Consider the following 18,272-nt stretch of genomic DNA (forward strand, 5'->3'; position numbering starts at 1 on the left):
TGGAGAAAAGGGAACCCCCCTACACTGTTGGTGGGAATGTAAATTGGTGCAGCCACTATGGAAAACAGAATGGAGGTTTCTTTAAAAACTAAAATAGAGTTGCCATATGATCCAGCAATCCCACTCCTGGCCATATACTTAGGGAAAACTATAATTCAAAAAGATACATGAACCGCAATGTTTATAGCAACACTATTTACAATATCCAAGACATGGAAATAACCTAAATCAACAGATGAATGGATAAAGATGTGGGCTATACATAGAATGGAATACTGCTCAGCCATAAAAAGGAATGAAATAATGCCATTTGCAGCAACATGGATGGACCCAGAGATTATCATACTAAGTGAAGTCAAATACCATATGATATCACTTATATATGGAATCTAAAATACACAAATGAACTTATTTAGAAAATAGAAACAGCCTCACAGACATAGAAAACAAACTTATGGGACTTCCCTGGTGATCCAGTGGCTAAGACTCCACACTCCCAATACAGGGGGCCCAGATTCAATGCCTGGTTAGGGAACTAGATCCCACATGCGGCAACTGAAGATCCCATAAGCCGCAACTAAGACCCGGCAGAGCCAAATAAATAAAATAAATAAATATTTTTTAAAACAAAAGAAAACAAATTTATTATTACCAAAGGGGGAAGAGAGTTAGGGAAAAATAAATTAGGAGTTGGCATTAGCAGATACAAGCAGATACAAGCTGCTATGTATAAAATAAACAAGGTTCTACTGTTTAGCACAGGAAACTATATTCAATATCCTGTAATAAACCATAATGGAAATGAATATGAAAAACAATGTGTGTGTGTATATCTGAAACATTTTGCTATACACTAGAAACACAATATTGTAAATCAACTATACTTCAATTTTTAAAAAAAAGGTCAACAACAACAACAAAGTCTTTTTCCATGCCTTCCAAGTAGTGCTGAGAAATACCAAATCCTGTATTGTGTTTATTCCTTAATAATAAAATCCACTTGCATTTGTAAGTCCCTTATTTATGGCTTTCCTTGGCCTACAAGACCTGACTGGGGATCTAGCCATGTCTCCCTTATCACCTATTACTCTAGCCCTCACTGACAACTCAACAAAACTCATTTCTGGGTCCCCGTACAGGGTCAGGCCTATTCCCACCCTGGGGCCTTTCTGCTAGCTGTTCTCTTGGCTAAAAAGCCTCTTCCACCAGACCCTTTCATATCACACAGATCTCATAAGTCACGTCCTTCTAGAGACCTTTCCTTACTCAACTCCCCTCCCCCAGCCCCCATCACTCTCTAGCCTATCGCCCTCTGTTTTTTCCTTTATAGTACTTAACATCTTCTGTGTGCCAGTACCTAGCACACAGGGACACAGTGAAAGTACAACAAATTCATTCATTCATTCATTCATTCAATCATTCATTCATTCCATAAAAGCCCACGTGCTTACTAGGTACTGAGGATAAAAAGACGGTTATGGTATGATCACTAGCCTCACAGACAGAGGCATATTCAACCGGGAAGCACACACCCACAAGTGCACACACTTGATATAATGTGATAAATGTGTAAAATAGATCACTAGTGGGAACCCGCTATAGCACATGGAGCTCAGCTTGGTGCTCTGTGGTGACTGAGATCGGTGGGATGGGGTGTAGGTCCAAGAGGGAGGGAATATATGTATACATATTGCTGATTCACTCCGTTGTACAGCAGAAACTAACACAACTTTGTAAAGCAACTATACCCCAATTAAAAAAAAAAGTTAAGACATAAAAGGATTTGTATGCCTGATATTCATAAGAATGACTTGAATTAGGTTGGGTGATGAATGGTCCTCTCCCCATTCATTTCATTCATGTTGAAAAAAAAACTGAGTGAACTGATCTGCTTGAAACTTCACAGCTCATGGCAAAGACAGAAGCGCTCCCACTCTTGAACTAATGTAGCAAATGATTCATCAAGGTGAAGTAATGCCTCTTAGCCATTCAAAAAGCTTTTACAATGAAGCATGTGGAAGATGCTAATTGTTAACTGATATGGTATTAAGATGAAACATATATGGGTAAAAGGATAGAGATTCTACTTTTACTTTATAGTAACAATAATTAGACTGAAGTTCCTGCAAGATTGAAAGGGAGACTGGAATTATTTGGTAATGCTATAAGAAATACAAACATTTTAAAGTCTACAAAGACAAAGGGTCCTTATTATTATATTTTCCTTATTTTATTATCCTCTTTTCCGCTAGCGGCTTTTTGCTGGTTACATCTTCTTTCCCCTGTGAAGATTCTCCCTTAATTCATTACCAAAATGTACCACTGAAGGTTCCCCTCCAACCATTTAGTTCTCACCTTTAAATAATTGATTAGTAAACTGACCGCATCAACTTCAGTTAAAAACACCTTCCTCCAATTTGTCTTCCCATCCACTGACCAAACTCATCCCTCCTCTGGTCCAGCAGAACCCAGAGCATGTATTAAAAAACCAGCCCATCTATCTCCTAATTTACAAAACACGACATTTCGCAAACTGTTTGCTTATGTCCATGCCAACAATATTACTCAAATGTGGTGGAGTGAAAAAACCACAGGGAATAGTGTAGTTGGCCAAGAGCAGTATTTGGGGATCTAAAATTACAGGGAAAATCATACAACATTCATTTTACTTAGTCCCAAATCTCTATCAGATGATGTTGAGCAGAAAGATTCTAAAGTTGGCAGCGAGAAAGGAAAAGCTGTCTTACAGTTTGGGCCATGCCAGGGTAGCCTTCAGAGAAGCAGGAGGAAATGGAATAAGGTGGTGTGCCCTTGAAAAGCTGTCATAATAAGCACTGTCTGTTGGGCAAGGAATACGCACACAGGAAAAACAGTGGAAAGAAAACCAAAGGGGAATTATTGCCCAAAGGTGAGAGGAAACAGAAAAGGAAAGAGAATTCTTTATGTAGCATTTAGAGGATAGTATTTACAACACCGCAAAATCAGAGACGCTGGTTCAATTCAATTCTACTCAATTCAGTTAGCATTTGTACTATGTCAGAGAACAGAGTCTGGGTACTTAAAACGACACAAAGAAAATCCTGTTCCCCAGGAGCGCCACGCTGATGGGGAGGCAGATGCCCCTTCCACCTGGTCCAGCCACACCCAGGGTGAAGTACGAGTGAAACCAGAGGGCTCCAGGAGGGGAAGAGCGAGCCATGATTTTCACCAGGGGATCCGAGAAACACCAAGAAGGGTGTGTAAAATGTTCGTCCCCTAAGCAGGCACACAGGAACCCCTGAGAGGTCACGTTTGTCACGTGTTGTTGTGCAGGGGCAGCTGCTCTCCAAGCACTCTGTGTGTTATTTCACGCGGTCCCCCAACAAGCCTCTGAAAGGTGGCACAAACATCACCACGCCTGTGCTGTGAACGGGGTAACTTAGCCTTGTGCCAGCTCTCCCAGTCCAAGGTAACATAGTGGGGATGTGTTGACAAAGTATTAACATCAAGTCAGGTGCCTTATGAAAAGCTGCTCAATATCAGTAATTATTAGAGAAATGCAAATCAAAACTACCATGAGGTATCACCTCACACCCGTGAGAATAGGGATCATCAGAAAATCTGCAAACAATAAATGCTGGAGAGGGTATAGAGAAAAGGGAACCCTCTTGCACTGCTGGTGGGAATGTAAATTGATACAGCCATTATGGAAAACAGTAAGGAGGTTCCTTAAAAAACTAAAAACAGAGTTACCATATGACCCAGCAATCCCACTGCTGGGCATATACCCAGAGGAAACCATAATTCAAAAAGACACATGCACCCCAATGTTCACTGCAGCACCATTTACAATAGCCAGGTCATGGAAGCAACCTAAATGTCCATCAACAGATGAATGGATAAAGATGTGGTACATATATACAATGGAATATTACTCAGCCATAAGCAGGAACGAAATTGGGACATTTGTAGAGACATGGATGGACCTAGAGACTGTCATACAGGCTGAAGTCAGAAAGAGAAAGACAAATATCGTATATTAAGGCATATATTCAGAATCTAGAAAAATGGTACAGATCAACAAGTTTGCAAGGCAGAAACAGAGACACAGATGTAGAGAACAAACATATGGACACCAAGGGAGGAAAGCCAAGGGGGGGGGGGGGAGTTGAGGTGTGATGAACTGGCAGACTGGGATTGCCATATATACATTCCTAATAAGAAAAAAATCAAACTGTACACTTTAAATATATGCAATTTACTCTATGTCAATTATATCTCCATAAAAGTTCTGAAAAAAAAAAAACTAACACAAAATTGTAAAGCCATTCTACCCCAATAAAGATGTATTAAAAAAAAAAAAGTTAGGTGCCTTGTGTTCTAACTCCAAAGACTGAACTTCTAACCATGGAGTTATACTGCATCTAGTTCAACACAAGCAAAACTGAGGCCCAGGAAGGAGAGAAAGAGCAGCAACACAAGAAAGGCGGGTAAGGTGGGGGAGCACCAAGCAGCGCTTCCTTCTGGTGACCACACTGTCTTGGGTCTAAATGACACCATGCACACAGATTCTTGGTGCCCAATGGACTGTCCCTACATGAACTGTTCAACCCTTAGTAACACGCGAGGCAAATTAATAGGTGCACGTGAGCATATACAAATACAGCTCTGATGCATTTTTCCATAAGTACCAAAACAGCCAATTTGTGTCACACCAACAAATTATGTACTATTTTCTCTCCAAAAGGAAGAGAGGAAACATCATTAGCAAAACATCCAGTTAGAGCAAGATAAGACCTTAGTCTCTCCCTTATCTATAAATCATTGTATTTAATTACCACGTCAGGGAGGTTTTAAAAACATGAGCCCAATGAGCAGCTGCTGGATATATTATTTTCTGCATTTTTGTGTATTTAACATATTTTATAATTAAAAATAAAATATTTAGTGGAAAAAAAGTACCCAAGTGTTTAAACCTTTTTAAAAACCACTTTAACCACCTATGTATCATTTACAATTTGGCAAATTTCTAACTCTTGCAAAAATACATGTACTTATTGTTCAACCAATTAAAGAAAACCCTATATGCAGCAACATGTAATAATCCTAGATGCAGCAATCTTTGTACGTGTTCAAAACCGAGCTACGGCAATGTTTAGAGGGCTCCCACCTTGAGATTCTCTAAATTGCTAAGTGTTGGGCTTGGCCTTCAGATCCCACACAAAGGGCCATAAATATTGCCCAGGACAGGGTTCCTTCTGCATCACTGTTTCTCAAAAGGTGGGCCACCTCCATCAGCATCACCCGGCGTGCTTATTAAATAAAAACCCCAGAGACTCTGATTCAAGAGAGCAATTTAACAAACTCCACCAGTGACCAGCTGCACATTTGTGTTTAAGAGGCACCAATGTAGAATCTCTTTAAAGCAGACCAAGCGGAAAAGGCCAGAGGTATAACCAAAATCACTAGTGGCCAGTTCCTTACATTTTCTGCTCTCTGGTGCAGCCAGAGCTCCTGCATTAGCGAAGAAGCCACATTAGATCCACACTACAGACTGTGTGGGAGGGGCCCGATTGAGCCTCCGCCTAGGGAATCCCTAAGTGCCCCGGGGAGGCGGAGGCCCAGCTCTGAGTAGCCCACTTCTCAGGCCCACATGCAGAGCATCTATGGGCTCCTATTATGAGTCGAACGATTCCCCCCCCACAAAGAAAGATATGTTGGAGTCCTGATTCCCAGTACCTTAGTATGTGACCTTTTTTGGAGATCAGGTCTTTACAGAGGTAATCAAGTTAAAACGAGGTCATTAGGGTGAGCTCTAATCTAGTATGACTGGTGTCCTTATAAAAAGGGGAAATTTGGACCCAAAGAGAGACAAGCATAGAGGGAAACGAGGTGAAGAAACGCAAGGAGAAGACAGCCTTCTGGGAGCCAGGGAGAGAGGCCTGAACAGATTTATCACCCTCTCCACACCTTGATCTTGGACTTCTAGCCTGAAGAACTCTGAGACAATACATTTCTGTTGCTCTAAGCCACCCAGTTTGCGGTACTTTGTTACAGGCTCGGGAAATCACACAGTGAGTTTACCCAGTAAACGCCAACCCAAAGCAGGGCTGTCAGGAGAGTTAAAGACCAAGACCTCAAGAGAGATGTTGCCGCACTGGACGTCCAGGAAGCCTAGGGCAGTGGAAAGAACAACAAACCAAGAGCCACAGAGCTGGGGTGGGGTCTGAGCCCTGCCCCCCACTTAAAAAGGGGTAATCAATCATGCCTGCCTGGCCTGCACCCCCAGAGTGTGAAGGTCAAGGAATGCTCTCCAGTGCTGGTTTCAGCAGCACATCTACCAATATTGGAAAGATACAGAAACGATTAGCATGACCGCTGCACAAGGATGACATGCAAACTCGTGAAGTGTTCCATATTTTTTTTTTCAAGTAAAAGAAAGAAAGAGAATGCCCTCCACAGGCTCTAAAGCACTGCACAAATTACCTTCCCCTCTTCAGCAGCTCCTCAGCCTCTGCTCTGATCTTGGTCAGTGTTACAAAAGTGGTGACACCGCCCTAGCCCTCAAAGTCACCCTGTGCACTGCTAGCAAGGACTTGGAAGCAAAATCTGCATTTTAGGAAAATTTAATTCGAGCTCGCAAACATGTTTGAGTATGTCTGGAATATCCAAGACAACAAATAACAGAGTCGGAAACAGCAAACTCCTGTGGTGGCCAAAGGTCCTTTCAGCAAGTCAGGCCTCCTAAGGGCCACGGGTCCCTGGGCAGAGAAACACTTCACTGAAGCAGGCCAGGCAGGGGCAGGCGGGGTGTTCAGACTGGCCCAGGGGCTGCAGGGCTTCACAATGAAGGTTTAAGTATGACTGCAGCCCAGGATTTATGGTTCCTAAATGTTTGTTTTAACCGGTGCTGAGAACACATATTTGACCCAGTGTGAACTTGACCTCTGGGTCCTCCTGCCTTCCCCCGGCTGTCTGTGCCACCCGACAAGATTTTCCAGCTGACCTTCCCACCCCTGCTCCCAGCACTGGGGCTGGGGTGGCCCTCCCAGCAGCTGCCACAATAAACCTCACTGCAGATCTATTGGCGGAGCAGCTGTCAATGGCCACAGCAGGCAGACGAAAACTGTGTGATCACTCTGGACCCAACTCCGAGCTTAGCTAGCACGACGCCGAGCCAGGAGGGCCAGGAGATGGCCTGAAAGGCCTCTCGGTCACCTGGAACTCTAGCCGCGGCGCACACTCACGGACGATGCCCTCGACTGCAACAGCTCTAAGCACCAAGGGCATACATGACTATGTCACTTCTGTATATAATTAAGGAAAATGTCTAGGGTTGGCTTTTTTTTTTTCCCTAAGCAGTGTGGGCTGAATGCCAGTGGAAAAGCAATGGAATATCGATTTTCTGTGTCTTGCTAAGGAGAGAACAAGTCACTTGATGTGCCATGAGTTAAGTGAGTAAAAACAGACCCTGCACTCCCTACAGCTGGCTGCGTTTCTCCTCTATTCATAGACCCTGGCATATGGTAAAAGCTAAACAGATATCCGTTAAGTAAATGAAAGAACCATCCATGCGTTTAGGGAGGGCCTGCCATGTGCCAGGCACCCGCTTTGGACTCAGATCTGCCACCTTTCCTGTTCCGTCCACCTCATCCTGCCAACCCCGCCTCACCCTCATGTCGCCTTTATTCTTTTGTGTTGTCTGTTCCCAAGTCCAGTCTTCTCTTTAAAGCTGAGCCCACTGGCAATGTCTCTCTCTGGCCTGCACTCATCCTGAGAGGGGGACAAAAAGATTGGAATGACCAACAGGAGGTGGGTTCAGTTTAGACAGAGAGGAAAAAATGCAACAAGGGGGAAAGGCAAAAAAATGTTAACACCCTCCCAATCAATGTGGACCCCGTGGAACAGATGCGGTGCCACCTCCTTTGCCCAAAATGGACATCACTACCAGCAGTCACTCCGTGTTAATCACTAAAATGCCACATCTCGAGGTGCGATTTCAACTCCTAGAGACACACACTCAGAGGGTGTCTGGAAAAGCAGCATTAATATGCAACCGGGCATCTCTACATAGTGACCGGGTGGCTAAAGCTCTGGGGGACTGCCACGGTGCACACCCACATCCATCCTCCGCCCGCGGGGGTCTGCTGCAGCTCGTCTCACATCTCTCGGATTAGCGATTTCAGGTTCGCTAAATCTTCAGTCCTCAGAAGCACTGGCCCATGGCCCATTTAAATTAAGTTTCAATCAACTGAAAACAATCCAGTCTGCCTTGAAGCGGCACCTTGTTTTCCTCACAGCATTAAGCAAAATAAACAACATAAACACAGCCCATCTCGTATGCAGAAATATTTTTTGCATCAACGGGAAAACGGCCTCTACAAACTGAAATTCTTCAGCTAAACCCTTTCGATTATCCTCAACATCGCACTGACAATTAGAAGGCATCCTGGGTGCTGATTTAAATTTAACGTGCGCATTTAAATATGCATACACATTGGTTGACGACTACTATCCTTTTTATCATTTGAAACATGGCTGTTTGACAATGTCGTGTTCATTACACATGTGACGACTATCTCAACAGGAACATTCATGTCAACGTGCCACAGGTTTTAGTATTTGTAAGTGTAATAAGTCACACTCAAGTGCAACTGTCCAATCTCAGTATAATCAGGAAGCGAGAGAGGAGAGAGACCACAAATCAATTTCTTTTGGAGTCCAAATTTCACTACTACTTACCAAAGTAGCTGTAGTCACAAAAATTGGTGTTAGAATTTTTTCCAATTTATGAATACCTTACAGCAGTATTTTCCATCTAAAGAGCAAGCTTTACACAAAGAGAACTAGAGATACACAAATAATCTAATACTTAGTCTCTTTCAAAGTTCTTTTAAAATAAATCATTCTGGGGTACAGAACAACCCAACCTACTGTATTTCTTTTTTCTCAGTAATCAAAGCCAGGCAGGATGGAAGTGACTGGCTTTTTCATGTATTCCTTTTTTCCTTCATCTACATTGAGGTATAACTGACAGATAACAATTGTGTATATTTAAGATGACGATATTTTGATATTTGCACACACTGTAAAATAAGCACCACAGTCAAGCTAATAAACGTACCCACCACCACACAGTTAACAATTTTTGGTGTGTATGGTGGGAACACTCTAAGATCTACCCTCTGAGGAAAGTTCGAGTATATAACACAGCATTGTTAACTACAGTCACACTGCTGTACATTAGATCTCCAGAACTTACTCATCTTGAGGGACTGAAACTTTGTACCCTTTGACCAATATCTCCCTATTCCCCCCTCCCCCACACCTAAACTACTTTACAGCCGTGATAGGAAAAGGGATCCACATGCACATTCTTTGGAAAGAAGATGATGAGAATAGCTGGAGATACACACATAGAGAAAAAAGAAAACCAAATAATAGATACATGAGACAGGATTTACTTGGCTTGCTTCAGTAATAAACTCTAAGAATCCTCCTGGTTTCATCAAGGCTTTCACATCCATCATTCTCTTTCACCTTGATACCTGCAACAATCCTGAAGAGTAGTCAAGTTGTGTGTGTGTGTCTGTGCGTTTTGTTTGGCCTTGCGGCATGTGGGATCCTAGTTGCCCAACCAGGGATTGAACGCACACCACGTGCAGTGGAAGCATGGGGTCTTAACCACTGAACTGCCAGGGAAGTCCCAGTAGTCAAGTCTTTAGCACAGTCATTTCGGGATAGGAAAATATTAGGGTCAGAGGGGTCAAATGAATTCCCCAAGGCCACACAGCTAGTGAAGGTTTGAGGATTTAAACTCAGGTCTCCTGAACCCAAGGCCAGGGGTCTTTCCTGGTGTCACACTGCTCAGCCATGGACACAAGTTTCACTGCCTCAGTGGCAACCCCCATTGTCCCGTGCGAAGGCCTAAGGCTCCCTCACCTCTCTGGCTCCACCGGACAAACACAAGTCCCCTATTGAAACATACCCACCTAGCAGATATAATACCTTGGGTTGAGCCCAGACCTAACCCAGCATCATTTTTAAAAACACAACTATTCTTGAAAGGAGTTGTGATTTAAGCTTCCAGCATTTGGGCCTGAATTAATTTCTCAGACTGGGCAGTACTGGAAGGCTTAGATTCTGGTACTGTCCAAGGGCTACCTTCTAGAGGCAGGAAGGATAACTTGAACCAAAAACTGGAAGCCTTTGTTATAGGCATTAATGAGACTAAACCAAAGGAGCAACTTCCTCTGGAACACTGTATATAGTAAGTGTTCAACCCTAACTTTTCTGACCGGTAGCCTTTTGCGACCTTTCTCTTTCTGGGTCACCAGAGGGCAAACCTGGCTAAATCTACGCACACTCATGCCCTTGCCTCCCTCACCTGGAGAAGCAGAAAGCCATGAGGTGATTCCTCAAGACCGGGATGCTCTCCTTCTAGAGCATGTCTGTATCTTCTAGAACATCTCTGGATCCCCAAATCCTCCGACAACCTAAGAATGAGGTACTACTCTCTTTTCAGAGAGGGCACTCAATTGCATCATTTGCCAAGTACACTTCTTTGAAAGCCTTAACACATTCCCTCTAATGGGCACCAAGGAGCCCTCGCCTGTAATCTATAAAAACCTGCTCTGTATTTTTAATCTTTACACAACAATATCCCACTTTACACAGCAGTGGTGCTTTCATGGATGGGCTGTCTCCATGTAACAGGCCAACCATATCATATCAGATTTGCAACAGGAGTTACTGAAGGGAGAAGAGGGTGTGTAATTTGACCCAAGCAACTATAAATTCAGAAAAATGCTGGAGCACTATTGTCAAGTGTAATCTAAGAAGTGAAGAATTACGACTTAATCTAAAATGCCTACAACCCTGAGTATTTCTGATCTAGCGGCTTGAGTTCAATAATGAAGAGGCTGATTAGTGAGTTCATGTCTGCCACTTCTCCTTGATCACAGCCAAATCATAACCTATCTGGACATTGCTTTTTACAAAACTAAAGCCACTATGCCAAAGGCCTGTTTCTTTCAGGGACTGAAGGCATCTTTCGACAAGTAAGTTCACCAGAATGACTGGAGCAGAAAATTTTTTTAATTCATTCACCAGCATTTTAAAATCCAAACCACATACAAGACTAAATTTGTTACGCTGAATACTAATAAGCAGCTAAAATTTTGGATGATTCTAATCCACATGTTTATGGTTCAAGTTCTATGCAGAGAACACCTAAGAATGCTTAACTTTTTCTTAACGGAAGTAAGAGGTCTTTATTTAAAATTAGCACTAGACAAAACAACTTAAGAGGATCCTCAAAGTATAGTTTAACTTAATCCTTAATTTCACAGTGCACAGGGGAAATATTTTCTGATGTTCTCAAATCTACATGCATCATTAATACATGTTTCAAAACAGTGCTAAGCATGTGTGTTAGCTGGAGAAGCACTGCAGGAAAACCCACTTGTCAGTTCTAAAGAACAGAGTGGTTACCTCCTAGGAAACAGGCCCTGAGGATGGCAGATTCTGATTGCTGTTTTCAGAAAGCTTTAACACGACTGATGCTTTATTCCAGCAGGGCCTCCTACTTCCCATTTCCCTCCTACCATCCCCGTAAAGAATGATTTTCATTTGTCGATATTCATGTTGAAGTCAATTGCATTGGTTCCGCCATACGGCACATCCTCCAATGGGAATTTTTTTCCTAGCCCCAGATTCACGGGTGTAACAGAGTAATTAATACCACGGTTGGGTGCAGGGGAATCCTGGATACACAGCACGGTTTTGTACAATGAACCGCTGCTGCCACTGATACGATCATTACCCTGGTCCAGCCCTTCCTGGATGGTGATGAAAGCTGTCGGTGACGGGGTGGACTGCATTGCAGACATCAACGTCTTCAGGGCAGCATCAGCCTCTTCAAGTGACCCCTGTGGGGACCCCCCCCACCACCATGTGGACAGACCCACTTCACATACTGTGCAGGTCCTCTGTGACCGTGGGAACTTACGTTTGGTGCACCTCTGGGAGCCAGGGGCCTTACTCCAGCCATGGCAGCACTGCCCTCCACAGACATTGACCCTGAAACAAAGCAAGACCCTTAATTCAATAGTAGCAACACTCTCTTCCAGAGAGCCCCAGCCTCCAGGGGGCTCCTGCAAGCCCAGCCTCCTGCTTCCACATTCCTCTGGCCTCCAGAGAGTCCTAAAAGATACCCAGGATGCCCAACCCAAAGCTGCCCAGGTAGGAAGGCAAGGACGGTGTATCAGGGAAGATGGGAGAACCAAATCTGCATAACCTAGAACTATACAGGAGGGGAGAACGAGGTCCAAATAAATGGTTTTCTTAACTCCAAAAGTAAAGTAAAGCCAAATGTACTTTGCATATTATCTGAGCCCACATTTTGAGTTGAATCTGAGTTTCAGAGAGAGGCATCCAAACAGGGGTGAGATCACAACGCCTGGAACCACCCCTGAAGAAAAAAGAACAAATAAGCAACACAAGATTTCCCCCACACCCTCAACCTGTGAGTAATGGGGAGGGGGGCGGGAAGGATGTTTATGAACGCCCAATAACAGAAACTATCCAACCGAAACGCCTGTCAATGCTAAGACACCCCGCCGCCGGAAAGCAGACCCCACAGGTGCAGGGAAGTCAAGCCCTCAACTACTAGGATGCTGAAAATTCTAGATCACAGAACAGGAGCTGGATCTTTACAGGCAGCCTTCCTCCAAACTTTTTTTTTTTTCATTAGCTAGGGAAAAAAAAATTAGACTGGCTTGCAAAGAGAAGTTTAATTAATGCTGAGGGATTAAGTTGTAGTGACTTCATGTTTACGCCCATCTTCTAGGAGTAGTTTGGTTCGCGCACAGGAGGTTACGCCCCAGGCAGAAATGCCTTTTGTGTTTACCCGCAGCTCGGTAACAATGCGATCGGAGTTTATCCTCAGTCAGAGATCCCCGGCTTCCCCGCACTCCGCTCTTCCCGCCGCGCTCCAAGCGAGGCAGGCAGAGGCGGGCGGGGAGGAGACGGCAGACCCACGGCGCATGACGCCCGCGACCCCGCGTGTCCCCGCGCGGCCGGCGCGCGCGAGGAAGGAGGGAGGGTGTGGACTTACCCCTGCAGCTGCTGCTTCTGGTGAACCTGCAGCCTCGAGCCCCCGCCGCTCTGGGTCTCCTGCTGCACTCTGGAGCGCACCGCTTGCCTGCCTTGTTTGGCGAACGGGGCGGCCGCCGGGGGACCGCCGGGCTTGGGCTGGAGCGGCCCGCCGGGGGCCCCGGGACGCGCCGGCTCCGGCGGGGGCGGGGGCGGCCGGAGCCCCTGCAGAGCCGCGCCGCCGGGCGGGCTGGTGCGCCGAGTCCGCTCCGAGGGGGCCCCGGCGCCCGCCGAGCCGCGGCCGTACCTGGCGTTGAGCGCGACGTTGAAGGTCCGCGGGCGCGGGGGCCCGCCCAGCGGCAAGGCGCCCGCCGCCAGGCCGGGGCCCGGGCGCACCACGTACGTGATCCTCCGCACCCGGCCGTGCGCCGACGACGCGAGCAGCCCTGCCCAGAGCAGGAGCCCCCACCTGAGCCAGGCCCCCGCCATCGCGGGCCCCAGCCGGCGCCCCCGGCCCCCGCCCCCGGCCGTGCCGCTCGCCCGGTGCGGCCGCCCGCGCGCGCTCAGGCTCCCCGAGGACGGCCGGGAGCCCGGGAAAGGCGGGGAGGAGGAAAACTCGGTTGCAGGAGAGGAAGTTCTGCGGGCGGCGGAGCGGCCCCAGACCGCAGCCGAAAGCGGCGGGGAGGAGGGGGCGGGGTGGGGGTGGGGAGCGCGGGGCCCGGGAGGGGAGGGGCGCAGGGCGCGGGCCGCGGGCCGCGCAAGGTGAGGGTCCGCTCGCCCAGCCGCGGGCGCAGGGGCCGCCGCGCCCGGGACCCGGCGAGAGTGGGCGAGGGCGGGTGTGCGCGCGCGGGACGCTCAGCGGCAGCCCGGGCTGCAAAGTCTTTAAAAAGTTTCTCTCGCCGTGGAACCGAGTGTCAGATCTGAGCAGCCAATCTCCGGCAGACGTGACGTCAGGCAGTAAATCCTAATTGGGGAAAGCGTGAGATGAGCCCGAGAACTCGCCGCCACCCTCCACATCCACATAGATGGTTACTGGGGGTCGGCAAGGCGGAGGTCCCCGCTCCCCGATCCCGTCTCCCGGGAAAGGACAAAGGACTCGGCCAAGTCACTGAACGGTCCTTTCCTTCCAGAAGCCCCACAGGACTCACTGGATACTGTTTGGAAGGCATTTCCAGTCATTTTCTTATCCGTGTTTGCTCCGATACTTGCTGCGGGTATTGGACTAAAATACCACATCGGGCCCCAGAAAGGAGTGCTGGGGGTGAGCCGAGTGTCCATCGGTTTAGATGGTTCTCTTTGGGATTGTAAACTCCGCGTGACTGTTTCTGGTTCTGCAGCTTCTGGTACCCTACTCCTCGCTTGGCATGTACCAGGGTGGGCAGCAGGGGGCGCCGGCGTAGATGGGGAAAACCGCATCAGGAATCGACCCCGGAGGCAGCCCTGCTCCTGGTGAAAAGGCCTTTATGATAGGAATACAGGGTTTAGGATCCATCCATATCTTTTTAAAGACAGATCAGTTCCCTGGACCCGTATCCAAAAGGGAAGTATCACCCAATGGAGATGACCCAAAATCACATTAAGTGCGATGCAGAATGTTCCAGGGGACAGAGTCCCTGGGGTCAGGGTGCTTTTGGGGGGAAACCATGAAATAATAACATATTTACTTCTAGCATTTGAATTTAAAAGTGTCTCCATCAGAATTCACGCTTTTCCTACAGGAATGCAATAGAAAACCCGCATTGGCTAGTGGACAGTTGGTAGCAGGTGACAATGTTTTAAAAAGAATTAATAGAAAATAATTTAAAGTTGAGGAAACTTAATCCCTTTATCTTTTTTTTTTTTTTTTTTCCTGTACATTGGAGAAAGACCTCCAAAATTTAATTTGGCAGGAGAGGGCGTCAGTACATCTGCCTGAGCACGTTTCATGTAACAACACACTCTGAGAGCCACAGTCACAGAGTAAACAGCATCTGGCCAGAGGGAGAGACCTCAGTTCAGCCCCAACACTGCCGCTAAGTAGCTGAAAGACCACAGGCAGCTCCCCTCTCCTCTCTGAACCTCAACTTCCTCCTCCATAACACAGAGAAGTTGGATTAAAAGTTCTTTCCAGCCTTAAGAGTCTGTGGCTCCAAGAACATCCGGGGTCCCTGTGGGCAAGATGAGTGAGGTCACTTGAGGTCAGTCTCTGAGCCAGGCCAAGGGGAATCAGCTGAGAAGGTTGAGGGAGGCGGGTGCGTGAAGAAACTGTCTTCCAGCCTGGGATTCTGTAGATAGGACACAGCACAAGCTAATAAATAGCCACCAACTGCCACTCTGAGGCAAGCAGAGAGGCTGAGCCTTTGTAGATACAAAGTATCACAGGCACAACCTTTTTGTTCTGGAGAAACTTCCTATCTGGTTAGAGAGAAAAAATATAAATAAATGAAAGCTTTTAAAAAAAAATAAAGCAACAGTTTGAGATAATAACAGAACCCTCCCAAGGCAGTATCTGATTTGAGAGGCCAGTGTCACAGTACAACCCATAATTCTCTGTCATCTCATGGAGAATTCAGGACATGTAGAGAAAACATTTCCTGCCCAGTTCAATTCAGTCTACAGAGATTTCCTCTCTCAGGTAGGGATTATAGAGCAGCAGTTGAAGTGGATGGGGGGACGAGGTGTCTAGAAGCAATAACTCCATTCTGAAGAGCTTAGACTGGAAAGAAGATGTGTCAGACAGGTGAAAGCTCAGAAAATAGTGATGGACAGCATCACCAAAGGACCAGACTTTAGTCTATGGTGGTGGGTGAGCTGTTCTTGTGAGTCACTCCAGGACCCTGATGGACAGCATACATCAAAGCCTGTTGCAGTCAATGAGAGGCAGCTGCCTGCAGAGGGCAGAGCCTGGACAGGGAACGACTAGAGCATGGCTGCTTCACGTCCCATGGGAACTTGAGCAAGTCATTTCACCTAAGAGCCTGTTTCCAGAGGCCCTGGGGATCAACCCAAGATCCTCACATTTGGGGACAGCAATGACCTTAACCATGCTCTATATTCCGCAGGAAAAAAAAAATGTTTAGAAAGATACAATGCAATCTTCCTTTCTCTTGACCCACGGCAAAGCAGAGGTGGGTATTTTACCCCAGTCTTCAATCTGATTACAACCTGCCTTATGACAGATTTGCATACATCACAATCAGATCATCTCAGAAATGTAACCACAGGAAGAATCTCTAGTGTAGATGTTAATCACATCTGTAAATGGTCCATATACGTTTGTATACATGTGTGTTTATACACAACCATTAATGTGGTAATATACACATAAGCAAGCAGCCCCACTCTAGTCGAGAAACTCTAGCAAAGTCACAGTTTTTCCACATCAGTCTCTTGCTATCTACATAACTAGCAAGATAATCCTTGAAAAATGTGTTGTGCACCCTATGTACTATACTGTATGAGATGGTCACTCATCTGAAACACTGAACTCACTATTAATCTGAAAGTGAAAGCCCAGTTTCTGTCAGGCCTGGGGACCAGCATTTGCCAAGTCTAGACCCAGTTTAATGCCAAGCCCCCTAGGTTTCAAGGTCCATTTATACTGGCAGTACACAACTTCCTGGTTCAAAAAACAAGTCTTTAAAGATCTCATAAAACTTCTTGGACTTCAGATGGTTTTTACAAAACAATACTCAGATGAGCTAAGTGTAAATGAATCAGAAAAGAGGATTATGTTTCCCATAAAAACTCATGGGTTTGAGGATTAGGGGAAAAAAGGAAGGCTGGCAAACGCCAAACTTTTTAAAGCACTTTGAAACCATTAGTCAAATTCAAAATGCAGCCAGGTTCCCTCATCCTTACATTTTATGAGTTTTGTAATTGAAAATCTTTTCCTACATTTAAGATCAGCTACAAATCAACTTTAGTGGCTGCCTATGATCAGAACCCCTTCCATCCATGTTTTCTTTCAGCCAAGGATTTCATGGAGCTTCTCTTAGTTCTCTTCTAATTTCATCAAGAAATCCTTAGAAAGAGAAAAAGAGGGGAGAAGGGGAAACGTGAAATAGGAATTCAGTGAGTTGTAGACAAAAGGAAGAGAAAGGAGAGCGAAAGCAAGAGAGAGAGAGACTGAGGAATGGAAAAGAAAGGGAGGGGAAAACAGGAGAGAAAATGTGAAGACAAAAAGCGAGGGGATGCAGCAGAAGGAGGAACAAAAAGAGGTGGGTGGAGGGAGGGAAGGGAGGAAGAGGATGGATTGGAGAAGTCACAAATGAAGGAGAAATCAATAAATGAGAAGAGGAGCAAACAGGTTGGACAAGGGAAAAAGGAAATATCGGGAGAGAAGAATTATACCCGGCATCTGTGGGCCAGTCGTCTCAGGTTGCTCAGCAGGATCCTGGCAGCCATTTCTGCACCTTGGCTGGTTCTGACCTGAACATCAGTTTGTCCAGGTTTGGGCCAGAATTAAACCTGTGACCTTAGAAAGTGCTAACATGGTGGCTGGCTGGCTGCCCTACACCACATGCAAAGCAGGAGGCACAGGAAGTCCCGTGTTCTCCCACACAAGCAGGTGGCCAAAGACCACAGCTTTAGCTAGAGATGCCTGTAAGTAGGTACTTCGTTTACTCTCGTGGTCCTCTCCCTTGTTCTTTCAACCATTTCATCAAAAAAGCAGAGATGAAGGAGATTAGAAATATGTGACCTCCTCCACATTTAACTCAGCTTCCATGAAAAATCACACGGAGCTTTACCAATGAAGAATTAAAGCAGAGACTCAACCAATGAAGGCATCAGTGTTTCTGCCAAGATGTGTCAGCAAGATGGAGATGGAGCCGATTTGCAGCGAAAGATGAGGTGCCCCTGCAGCTGAGCAACAAGTGGAACCAAGGTTTACTCTAGTGCTTTCCTTCCCTTTAAAGCTTCAGGTTTGAAATCTAAAACATCCTTAGTTGTCATTCAACAAACATTTATGGAAGTCTAGGGCCTTCATCTAGCCTATGTAAACCCTTACAGCAAAATCAAAACAGACTTCCATTTCAGGTGGATAATATACCTGGTTGGATTGCAACCCAAAGTTGCCCCTGGGCCAGTGAGTGCCTTTGTGCTGACCCTGAGTGCCTGGCCATGGCAATGGAGACCCTGTCCATGTGGAGTCTAACGAGGTACACAGACCTGGGACAAATAATCACATGTGTGGTGGGTATTGAAAAAAGGACCAT

The 18,272-nt window shown here is 46.1% G+C and overlaps 1 protein-coding gene and 1 non-coding gene across 5 annotated transcripts in view; one reads left to right on the forward strand and one right to left on the reverse strand.

Moving 5' to 3' along the window:
• LTBP1 (latent transforming growth factor beta binding protein 1) overlaps positions 1-13,676 on the reverse strand; it is a 395,008-nt gene extending 381,332 nt beyond the window's left edge. For 2 of the 4 annotated variants that reach the window (XM_057741529.1, XM_057741528.1), the window contains exons 1-2: positions 13,097-13,675; positions 11,990-12,060 (exon numbers count right to left, since the gene is read on the reverse strand). In XM_057741529.1, the coding sequence (XP_057597512.1) occupies positions 11,990-12,060; positions 13,097-13,563 (538 nt within the window). In that variant the 5' untranslated portion in view covers positions 13,564-13,675. Of the gene's footprint in view, positions 1-11,989; positions 12,061-13,096 lie in introns of all 4 variants that reach the window. The other 2 variants (XM_057741530.1, XM_057741531.1) reach the window with 2 other exon arrangements.
• LOC130857980 (U6 spliceosomal RNA) lies at positions 6,296-6,402 on the forward strand. Its single transcript, XR_009054963.1, has one exon. It is a non-coding gene; the product is annotated as a U6 spliceosomal RNA (small nuclear RNA).
• Positions 13,677-18,272: the final 4,596 nt, after the last annotated feature.

This window comes from Hippopotamus amphibius, chromosome 7 (assembly GCF_030028045.1).
Source record: "Hippopotamus amphibius kiboko isolate mHipAmp2 chromosome 7, mHipAmp2.hap2, whole genome shotgun sequence".
In the NCBI taxonomy this organism is placed as follows: Eukaryota; Metazoa; Chordata; class Mammalia; order Artiodactyla; family Hippopotamidae; genus Hippopotamus; species Hippopotamus amphibius.